Source organism: Phascolarctos cinereus, unplaced genomic scaffold (assembly GCF_003287225.1).
Source record: "Phascolarctos cinereus isolate Bilbo 61053 unplaced genomic scaffold, phaCin_HiC Scaffold_7;HRSCAF=346, whole genome shotgun sequence".
Lineage (NCBI taxonomy): Eukaryota > Metazoa > Chordata > Mammalia > Diprotodontia > Phascolarctidae > Phascolarctos > Phascolarctos cinereus.
In genome coordinates, this window is record NW_027556180.1 from 25,827,100 (window position 1) to 25,838,871 (window position 11,772).

Below are 11,772 nucleotides of genomic sequence, written 5' to 3' on the forward strand. Positions count from 1 at the left end.
CATTTGTAGACTGCATGTTGGTAATAAAAATGACCACATCAAAGAATGATTTTTACCAGTAAATTACTGGCAGAACCAAAAGAAAAAAAAATAACTCAAGCTGTATTCCTAAACTGACTTTTCAATATGTATCACAAAGATGATGCATAAACTTCTATGTTGGCAAAAAAGCCTTAGTATTCAACAGTCATTACTATGACTAGACAATCTTTTTACCTTGACTTTATGATATATGTTTTGAAAAAATTACTTACAATCCATAATCCATCATAGGGCACTGTATCATGAAAAATTTGACACTCATTTGCCCACCAGTCTATACATTCTGGTTTGGTGAAATCTGGAAACACAGTTAAGCCCGGCCAGACCTAAAAATCAAAAGTTATATGTTGTTGAAGGCTAGGCATGGTCACAGAGAAAAAGAAGAGTGAGTAACCATATAATATACTAGGAAAAAAAACTGTTTTGTTCTCTTTATTCTTTCCAGAATTGTCCTAATTATAATAATTCTAATGTATCTAATTCTTATATTGGGTTTTATGCATTGCAAGGTCATTTAACATTATGATTTCATTGAATTTTCACAAACTTTCTCAGTGGAACACGGAACAAAACCATCAAAATAAATCTGGGAGAAGTTATTTAAATCTTTTGCCAGATTAGACCTCTAGTTAACTTCTCCATATCCTACTTATCTTGGATTTGCTTTAACCCTAAAAAACCACTTTAAAAATTTCAGAGGAAAACATCTTGCAAGTATAATTTGAAGTAGATTTCAACTTTTAATTGTAGTATATGGTTTCAACAATGCTTTGTGTTCATCTCCCAAATCATAAGATCAAAACACATGTTACTTATAGATTTGCAAATACAGGATAAAAATTACCTGTTTTACTTTATTTTGTTTAGTATCATTTTAACCTGGCTTTCCCTATCTTACCCAAGCTGATTAGCATGGGAGCTCTGAATGATTCTACTTCTGACCTTGGTTAATTCAACCTCCTTTGACAATGTGGCTCCCCCACACCCTGCTCCAATAGGCTCACTGTATTGATGTCAAACTCAATGTAGATGTCCAATTTGCATAGCTCACTACAGCTGTGCTCAGTGATCATGGGTTATTAGATACAAGAAGTGAACTTCTGGTAAATGTTTAATGACTAGTACTCCAAAATTTAAAAAAAAAACACTCATGGCACATTTTTAAGTTATAGCTGCATTATTATTATCTCCATTGCATTCTTAAGTCAGTCTTTATCTTTTCCTCCCTATAGATCAGTTATTTTTGCTATTATCATTAAATTACTGTAAAATTTTTTCACTTCCCCACATTTCCAGCTACACTAGAGAATAAGTGAAAGTAAAAGGTGAAACTATAATGAAACCATGTTGACATTAGTTACCTGCTCTATATTCCAGGGAAGAAAGACTAAATTGAATGAATCAGAAAACCAAGGTCTCAATTCTCTCCCTACATTATCTCAGGTAAGTTAACAGATCTTTCCAGACCTTAGTTTCCTCATTAAAAAAGCAGTTGGGCTTAAATAATATTCTAAGGTCTCTTTCAGCTGTTATTTTAAGATTTTGGTTTGGAAAGAGTTTGGGGCCTGGAGTAAAAGGACCTGAATTTGAATCTTGTTTTTGCCCCTTAATTCTGTGTGAACTTGGCCAAGACATCACAATTCTATTCATCTAAGTTTCTGCATTTGTAAAATGAGGAAATAGGACAATGATGGCCTCTAAACTCCCTTCCAGCTCTGGTTTAAAATTACAATTCTTTCTATGCTTTTCTGGTCAATGACAGAATATGTAATCTACTGCTGAAACCAAATGTATCAGCTGAGATAAACTTTATGGTATAAAATAATAGGATAAGAGGATATTAGGATTAGACCAAATGTCTATGAATTCAACACTTACCTCTCCAATGAGTGGTGTTACCCCATCTGAGTTCTTTACCCACACATCCTGTGCCGTTCCCCTATCATATGTCTCATAAGCAGCTCCATTCAGTCGTTTTTCTATAGAAATGGCAGGGTCCTAATAACAAGAGAAGAAATATTAGGCCAATCTACTGATTTTTTCCAAGGCAGATTTATGAAAAATATATATAGTCAGTCATTACCAGAATGATGACATATTTCTGTTCATGGTCATGTAAATCTTGAACAAATTCAGGGAGTCCTGAAAATGTTTCTGTATCATAAGTAAAGTCTTTCTTTTCCTCCATATAGTCAATATCAGTGACCTGAACATCCTAAAAGTCAATGAAATTTATTCCAATAATTAGTGAAAAAGGAATGGGTTCCAAGCCACTAAAATCTTGTAATTTCAGATGGAAATTTTTATTGTTAAAATTATTGAAACCTCAATTATGTTCATTAAGAATATTTTGATTTAAGCTAAATATGGTTTTAGAAGCAATAACAAGCAAAAATAAGTAATGATATCTTCCTAAATCTCACTTTTCTGGTTTTAATTGTCTTTATTATTTATATTAAGATCAATTTAATTCATACTCATTCAAAAGTGATAATTTTTAAAATCTAGTTTTTTTCTATTTGTTAACTATAACATTTATATATTTTTTTCTTTTTTATACAATTAAATACTCATTATCAATTTTTTTTTTTTGGGAGTGTCTTCACTTAAAATCAATTCAGCACAATTAAAATAGTTTAATATATTCATTTTGGGTGATTTCCAAAAATATACTCACATACAACCAACATTTGCTGCTTACTAAAATGATTATACTTATTGTATGATTATATTATAGTTCTGAATGTATAACAAAACATGGGAAATGAATAGAATTTCCAGGACACATAGGGAAGAAATATTATAAAACTTAAAATAAAATCTCTTAATATTTTCAGTCAGCATAGGATTGTTAATAAGACCAGGAATCTATATGTGCAAAAACTATTGCTCTACTTACAAAAGGAATGCCAGCTGCTCGATTTCGTTCCACCACATTTTTCACCTCATCAAGAGTTAGGTAATTCCAGCGGCTCAATTGGAATCCAAGACCCCAGTATGAAGGCATTGCAGGCCGTCCAATAAACTTATACATGAAAAATTTTAATTAGTTATAATAAAGAGAAAGATGTATCATTTTGATCACAAATATAATTGTCTTTCCTTAGTATAAAAGGAAAGAAAGATAGAAGGGAGGAAGAGATGGAAATATAGAGAAAGGAAGGAAGGAAGGAAGGAAGGAAGGAAGGAAGGAAGGAAGGAAGGAAGGAAGGAAGAAAATTAGAGAAGGAAGGAGAGGAAGAAAGAGAGAGGTAGGGAGGGAGGAAATCAAGGAAGGAAAGAGAAAGAAAGGAAGGGATGGAGGGAGGGAGGGAGGAAAGAAGGAAGGAAGAAGAAAGGAAAGAAGGAAAGAAAAAAAGAAAGAAAGAAAGAAAGAAAGAAAGAAAAGAAGAAAGAAAGAAAGAGAAAGAAAGAAGAAAGAAGAAGAAGAAAGAAGAAAGAAAGAAAGAAGAAGAAAGAAGAAAGAAAGAAAGAAGAAAAAAGAAAGAAAGAAAGAAAGAAAGAAAGAAAGAAAGAAAGAAAGAAAGAGGGAGGGAGAGAGGAAGGAAGGAATGAAAGAAGGGAGTAAGGGAAAGAAGGAAATAAGCATGTATTAAGCACCACTATGTGTCAGGTTCTGTCCTAAACACTTTAAAAATATTACATTATTTCTTCCTCACAACAACCCTGGGGGGTAGGCACTTTTATAATTCTCATTTTATAATGGGAGAAACAGAGGCAACTAGAGATTAAAGCAACTAGCTCAGGGTCACAAAGCTAGTGGGTTTAAAGTAACTTTTACAATATGCTATGAATATTTTAAATGTTATTCTGAGAAGTCATTTGTAAGTTTTCCCTAAATATATTGTACTATATTATGACACAGAAAGAATGAGAGGCTTAGCTTATCTTTCTTCCGCTTCTCTATCTTCCCTTCCGCTTTCTCCTTCTCTCCCCCTGCCCCTGTATCCCTACTTCCTTTCCATTTTTCAAAATTAAGCAATTAAGGATCAATACCTGCAAAGATACCTTGGAAAGTTTCAGAAAAGTAGAACAAAGGACTACAACAGAGAATAAAAAAAAGAACAATTTTTTTTAATTTTTTTAATTTTTTTTGGTTTTTTTAATTTATTTGTTTGTTTTTAATATAAATTTATTTATTTTTAGTTTTCAATATTCACTTCCACAACTTTTTGAGTTCCAAATTTCTCACCCCTCCCCCCACCCCAAGATGGCATGCATTCTGAATACCCCTTCCCCTGGTCTGCCTTCTCTTCTATCTCTCCCCCCTCCCTTCTCTTATCCCCTTCCCCTTCTATTTTCCTGTAGAGCAGGATAGACTTCTGTACCCCCATTTACTGTATTTCTTATTTCCCAGTTGCATGTATAAACATTTTTTAAAAACATATGTTTTTAAAACTTTGAGTTCCAAATTTTCTCCCTTCCTCCCTCCCCACCCACCTTCATTGAAAAGGCAAGCAACTCAACATAGGTTATACATGTGCAGTTATGCGAAACACTTCCTTAGTAGACATGTTGTGAAAAACTAACTCTATTTCCCTTAATCCTATCCTGCCCTCCCATCTATTCTATTCTTTCTTTTGACCTTGTCCCTCCTCAAAAGTATCTACTTCTGATTACCCCTTTCCCAATCTGCCTCCTCTCTATCACCCCTCTGCTCTCTTGTCCCCTTCTCCCCCTATTTTCCTGTAGGGTAAGACAGATTTCCATACCCAATTGAATGTGTATGTTATTCCCTCCTTAAGCCAAATCCTATGAGAATAAGATTCCTCATTCCCTCTCACCTTCCCCTGTTTCCCCTCCACTTGAGAGACTTTTCTGTTTTTTTTTGTGAGATAATTTACCCCATTCTACCTCTCCCTTTCTTCTCCGAGTATCATCCTCTCTCATCCCTTAATTTTATTCTCCAGATATGACCCATGAGTCTTCAACTCACCCTGTGCCCTCTATCTATCTATATATACATACATACAATTTTTTTCCTCCAACTACCCTAATACTGACAAAGTTCTCACGAGTTACAAATATCATCTTTCCATGCAGGAATGCAAACAGTTCAATCTTAATAAGCCTCTTATGATTTCTCTTTCCTGTTTACCTCTTCATGTTCCACTGGAGTCCTGTATTTGAAAGTCAAATTTTCTGTTTAGCTCTGGTGTTTTCATCAGGAATGCTTGAAAGTCCTCTATTTCACTGAATGACCATTTTTTCCCCTGAAGATTATACTAAGTTTTGCTGGGTAGGAGATTCTTGGTTGTAATCCTATCTCCTTTGACCTCCAGAATATTATATTCCATGCCCTGCAGTCCTTTAATGTAGAAGCTGCTACATCTTGTGTTATCCTGATTGTAATATTTTCTCCTTGACCTGGGAACTCTGGAATTTGGCTACAATATTCCTAGGAGCTTTCCTTTGGGGATCTCTTTCAGAAGGAGATCTGTGGATTCTTTCAATTTCTATTTTGCCTTCTGGTTCTAATATATCAGGGCAGTTTTCCTTGACAATTTCTTGAAAGATGATGTCTAGGCTCTTTTTTTGATCGTGGCTTTCAGATAGTCCAATAATTTTAAAATTCTCTCTCCTGGATCTATTTCCCAGGTCAGTTGTTTTTCCAATGAGATATTTCACATTGTTTTCTAATTTTTCATTCTTTTGGATTTGTTTTACATTGTCTTGATTTCTCATAAAGTCACTAGCTTCCAATTGCTCTATCCTAATTTTTAAGGAAGTATTTTCTTCAGTAATCTTTTGGACTTCCTTTTCTATTTGGCCAATTTTTCTTTTTAGAACATTTTTCTCCTCATTGGCTTTTTGGACCTCTTTTGTCATTTGGGTTAGGCTGTTTTTTAAGGTGTTATTTTCTTCAGTATCTTTTTGGGTCTCCTTAAAAAGCTGTTGACTTGTTTTTCATGATTTTCTTGCATCACTCTCATTTCTCTTCCCAGTTTTCCCTCTACTTCCCTTAATTACTCCTCAAAATCCCTTTTGAGCTCTTCCAAGGCCTGGGACTGATTCATATTTTTCTTGGAGGCTTTGGATGTAGAAGCTTTGATTTTGTTTTCTTCTGGTTGTATTTGATCTTCTTTTTTCACCAAAGTAAGATAATATAGTCTGACCCTCTTTGTGCTGCTTGCTAATGATCCCAGCCAATTACTTGAGTTTTAAACTCTTTGTTAAAGTAAGAGTCTGCTTCCAATGTGGAGAGTGTACTGTCCCAAGCTTCAGGGGTTTGTGTAACTGTTTTCAGAGATACTTGTAGGGACCTGTAAATTTTCATTTCTTCCAAGGTGGTATGAGAAGGGGCGAGGTGTTTACTCCATTCCTGGCCTGTGACCACAAGTATTCCTTTCTGTCCTGTAACTGTGAGGAGGGGTTTCTCTCCACAGTCATTCCAAGCTCCACCACGCCAGCACTCCTCCTCACCCCAGCACTGCTGCCCAGAACTGTGACCCAGTTCCACACAGGGGCAAAGCAAGAAATTCCTGCCTCAGCACTGGCAAAGAGATCCCTGCAGTCCCTCTCTGATCAGCCACTGGATTCCCCTCAGTCTGTGGGCTGGAAGCTCGGGAAGCAGCTGCCCCCGCCCCCCCAGGGCCACGCTCTTGGGGAATGGAGCTGAAACCCTGCCTTCCTCTCTGACCACCGACAGAAACAGACTTTTCCCACTGACCTTCTAAGTTGTCTTTGGCATTGGTGGGTTGAGGAGTCTGGAAACCTCCACAGCTGCCCGCGATTCAGTTCTCTGAGGCCTGCTCCAGGTTTGCTGCGGCCTGTGTGCCCACACCACGCTGTGCTGCTCTCCCAGCCCGGTGCAATACGCTCCCAGCCCGGTGCGATACACCTTTCTGATCAATCATCCAGGTTATCTTGGGCTGGAAATTTGTTTCACTCTGTCTTTTTGTCAGTTCTGCTGCTTCAGAATTTGTTTAGAGCCATTTTTTATGAGTATTTGGAGGGGTTTGGGGGAGAGCTCAAGCAAGTCACTGCTTTCACTCCGCCATCTTGGCTCCACCCCCCAAGAACAATAATTTTGAAAAGTTGAAAAGAATATTCAGTGGAAGAACACAGCAATGCAAATACAATGCATAAGGAGCCATTTGCAAGGTAAAAATAAAGAGAAATGTTTAAAATAGTGATAGTCATTCTGCTCTATCTCAACAATAATTGTCATAGTGTGGACCGTGGCTAAAGTTACAGAATTTTTTAATGGACCATCTTTGTTTTATTCTGAGATCCCCAAACTCATTGGGTGATCTGTCAGATTACTCTGCAAGATCAGAGGCCCAATTTGTCTTCTTAAGACCTAAAATTAAGTTTCTGATCCTCTAATTCCCTTGTGTCCCTTCTCCCCCAACCTCCACAGAGCAAACAAGTGTATAGTCTGTACAATTGTTCTGACCATACACTCGTACTAATGACTTCTTCAAAAAAAGATGAAAGCCCAGAAAGAATATGTCTATCTCCCTTAATCTATGCAAATAAGACACTACTAAAATATTTCTAGAGTAAGAAAAAAGAGAAGTTGGCACAAAATGGTAGTGTAAAAAGGATTACTGATTAAGACAAACCAATTAAACCAGATATTTTCTTCTCATCTGAGCTTTATGATTGCTTCCTGATTGATTAACAATTGTGTAGAGAAAACGGCTATTGAACTGCTCAAAATGTCGTTTTTTATTCAGTTTAAATTTTATTTAACACTGAGTTCAAGCTAAATTTAAGGATCATTTCCTGGTGTAGGAAAATGGCAGAGAACTTCAGATACCTGGCTTTTTATATGGAGATTTTTGAATGGGGAGGGACAAGTGGGGAGTGGAATATGCAAAGGAAAGGAGAAAAGGAAAACTACTATGGCAGTAAGATGACCTCACACTTCTCCCTTATGCCATTTTTTTTCCCCTGAAAATGGACAAAATACGATTACAGCTATAATCAAGAAAGCAGATTCTAAGGCAGCTCAGGAGCACTTTGCACACACCCACATATGTACAACAGAAGTCAACAGCTGGGATTTCTGTTTCTTCTAAAAAAGAAAGCAGATTAAAAGTTCTGCTCTCTAGCAACTTAGAAAGACTCTTGACTTTGGAATTACAGGAGCTGAGTTCAAATCACAAATCTACAACTTGCTACTGATGGCGATCTGGGCCAAATCACTTAACATCTCTGAGCCTGAATATCTCCAGCACTTAGCACAGAGCCTGACACATAGTAGGTGTGATGACTTTTCTCTACATGCTTATTTCCATACATGTGTGTTGCCAGTAAAATGAGATTGGCCAAGATTGAGTTCTAAGGTAACTTCTAGATCTAAATTTATGATCTTTTCTAATGAATTGTTTTTATTTGTTTGTGCTTACTGGTGTCCTCCACTGAGATAATCTTCTAGAGCCTCACCCTGCAGGGACTTGTGGAGCATTGATGGGAAAGCAGCTACCACCTCCTATCCCTCAACCCTCTCCTTTTTTCTGAAGGACATTTGACATCCATTTTCCCTCTGCCAGAGACAGTGTGACTAAACAGATAGCTCACTTCTGAAGAGCTGTCCATTAGTAAACCATAATATCAGAAGCAAGAAATACATAATCAACAAATATTTCTACTTTCTTACCACAAATATGATGTTTTAAGTAGATATATACAATTTATGCAACAAAATATAATTATATAACAATTATACAACAAATTATTTTGTTTATAAAAATTATACAACAAAATATAAAACAATGTACATAGAAGAATGGAATTACCTTGGAAAGATCATTATAATTAAATTAATCAGCAAGTATGTATTAAGCACCATCTCTGAGACATACGCTGTACCAAGGATTCAAGGTACCAAGTATTCAAGTACAGGCACCAGTTCTTACATGAAGCCTTTCCTCAGCTGCTCAGCTATAGTGCTCTCCATTCTAAATGGCCATGTATAGAACTACCTTATATATATTCAGATTTCTTCTCTCTGAGTTGGCAATGGTACTCACCTACTTCATTCTCCTACACACTCTCTTATACTGTCTTATTGCCTTCAGGACCAAATATAAATTTTTCTGTTTGGCTTTTCAAGTCCTTTATAACCTGACTCTTTCATCCCTTTTCAATTTTCTGATATCTTACTCCCCTTTACATACTCTATGATCCAGCCAATAACAATGGCTTCCTGGCTTCTCTTCACACACCTCCCAGGTCCCTACTCCATGCATTTTCACTGGCTGTCCTTTATGCCCAAAATGGTTTCCCTCCTTTCCTCTTGCTCTTGACTTCTACAACTTCCTTCATATCTCAGCTAAAATCTGATCTTATGCAAGAAGCCTTTCTTTGCACAGCTAAATTCTAGCAGCTTCCTCTGAGATTACCTACAGTTATATATAAAATGTTGTCATTGTTATTGTTCAGTAATTTTTCATTCATGTCTAACCCTTCATAACCTCATTTGGGGTTTTCTTGGCAATGAGACTAGAGTATTTACTATTAATTAATTAGTATTACTACTGGTATTTACTAGAGTAAATGGCAAATTTACCATTTCCTTTTCCACTTCATTTTACAAATGAGGAAACTGAAGCAAACAAGATTAAGCATCTTGCCCAGGGTCACATAACTAGCAAATGTCTGAGGCCAGATTTGAACTCAAGAGGATGAGTCTTCCTGATTCCAAGGTCAGTACTTAATCTTGTTTGCATCCTCTCTGCCCATAGAAACATCAGTTCCTGTAAAATTTTTGCCTTTATTTCTATCTCTAGTACTTCGCACAGAGCCTGACAGATAGTAGGTGTGATGACTTTTCTCCGCATATTTATATCCATACATGCTGTTTCCCAATAACATATACTCTCTTCGACAGTAGAGACTGTTTCATTCTTTGTCATGGTTTCCCTAGCTCCTAGGATAGAACCCAGGAGATGGTACACAATAAGTGCTCGTTGATGGAATTGGGAAAAGGTCTGAGGGCTTGCTCTGACACTACTTCTGTGACTCTGGGCTTCCATTTCCTCACCTCTAATATGAGATGCTTGAACTAAATGTATCCTAAGGCCCCTTTCCAGGTAGATCTAACATCCTATCAACTCTGAAGGGAGATATTGTTTTGAAGTATCATAGGTTTGTATACTAGAGGCAATCCTTAGACATCTTTGAAAAAAGGAAAGAAGAAAGACAGTTCCAGGTTCTGTAAAGGAAGTCTTAGCCATACCTCAGTATATTGTTGGACAACTTCCTCTGGATTATCTCCTACAAAAATGTAAAAGTCCAGAATTCCACCTGTAACCCTATAGGTTATTATAGGGGTTGGCTGGACAAAAATCTCTGCAGAAATAAATTTTGAAAACACAAATGTCAACAGTAAAATGGTATGTATAAATAAAAAAACCCACTACATATAATTTAGATCATTGTCAATAGATGACAGGTAATTCATAGAGTTCCACCCATTCATTTTGTAAGCTTTTAAGGAAAAAAAGCGTAACAATGCCCACAAATTTGTACCTCTAACCAAACATTTTTAATTCATTTAGAATAGAACTGCAAGTACTAGTCCCTCTTCGACATATAATTTCATTCTAAGTCTTTTGTGTTTTAATCCACAAAAATAAAATGACAGAAATGCAATCTATTTCCACAACATATTATTGCTAAAAAAAAAAAATAAAAGCAAGTGTTCTAATGATAGGAAATTTTTAAGGGGGCAGGGTTGCAAAATCAATACATTTAAATGTAGTGAATATTCATACAAAAGACAAAATCTTGTATCTAGGCTAAATGCATTTCTCCTGAGGTATATATCATATCAACAGATATTATCCCTAGAAGATGGAGATTATCATTCCATGATTCCACATTTAATGTGTTTCAAATATGTAAATTTCTGTGCTAGATATTATGGAAATTCAAGAGATTTTATTGGTAATTTAGAGCAGCTGATGCATCTTGAAAATACAATGATCTGTATCTAGACTTCTTTAGCTCTTCATGTATGTATACATATATGTTTCCAGCTTTTCAATTATTTTCAGTTGTGTCCAAATCTTTGTGACCCCATTAGAGTTTTCTTGACTAAGATGCCAGAGTGGTTTGCCATTTCCTTCTCTTACACATTTTACAGATGAGGAAACTGAGGCAAACAGGGTTAAGTGAATTGCCCAAGGTCACATAGCTAGGAAGTGTCTGAGGCCTGATTTGAACTCAGTTCTCAATTCCAAGCCTGCTACTCTACTGCACCACCTAGCATGTATATATGTATAGGTGTGTGTCTGTAGATTACTTTTAAGAAATTACATGGTTATTTTAATTACTCCAAGTTTCTCTTTTAAACAAAGATCCATCTTTCAAGTACCAACATTCTGCCAGATGTTGTATATTTGGAAATCAAGGCACCCTAGTGTCCAAAGGCTAGGAGTTGAGGAACACAAAAAGGGGAGGTACAGCACATTACAAACAAGAATTACCAAAAGAGAAATGCTGTAAAAAATGGTCACATTTAGACAATGAGGGATACATGAAGGAGCTGGCAAGTTCTGTTAACACTCTCAACAATGCTAAGAGGACTCAAAGAGAGTTCCATTGCATGCTGGATAGATTCCATATGGTGTGAAAAATATGGGAGGACACAGACAAGGGCAATCAGTAAGAGCAGGCATAATAAAGTTTCAGTCTACATTACTGGAAGTAACGCTCACCTTGATAAAATCAGAGATCTTATAGCATGTGTTTAGATCAAGCATCCTTACCCATTGC

General features: G+C 36.3%; 1 protein-coding gene across 1 annotated transcript in view; it reads right to left on the reverse strand.

The window, feature by feature from the left end:
- Positions 1–11,772, reverse strand: part of SI (sucrase-isomaltase) — a 106,232-nt gene that overhangs the window by 78,687 nt on the left and 15,773 nt on the right. The window contains exons 7-12 of the mRNA XM_020989062.2: positions 11,766–11,772; positions 10,232–10,344; positions 2,942–3,067; positions 2,126–2,257; positions 1,921–2,040; positions 255–368 (exon numbers count right to left, since the gene is read on the reverse strand). The exon at positions 11,766–11,772 is cut by the window's right edge and continues 93 nt beyond it. Of these exons, the coding sequence (XP_020844721.1) occupies positions 255–368; positions 1,921–2,040; positions 2,126–2,257; positions 2,942–3,067; positions 10,232–10,344; positions 11,766–11,772 (612 nt within the window). The remainder of the gene's footprint in view (positions 1–254; positions 369–1,920; positions 2,041–2,125; positions 2,258–2,941; positions 3,068–10,231; positions 10,345–11,765) is intronic.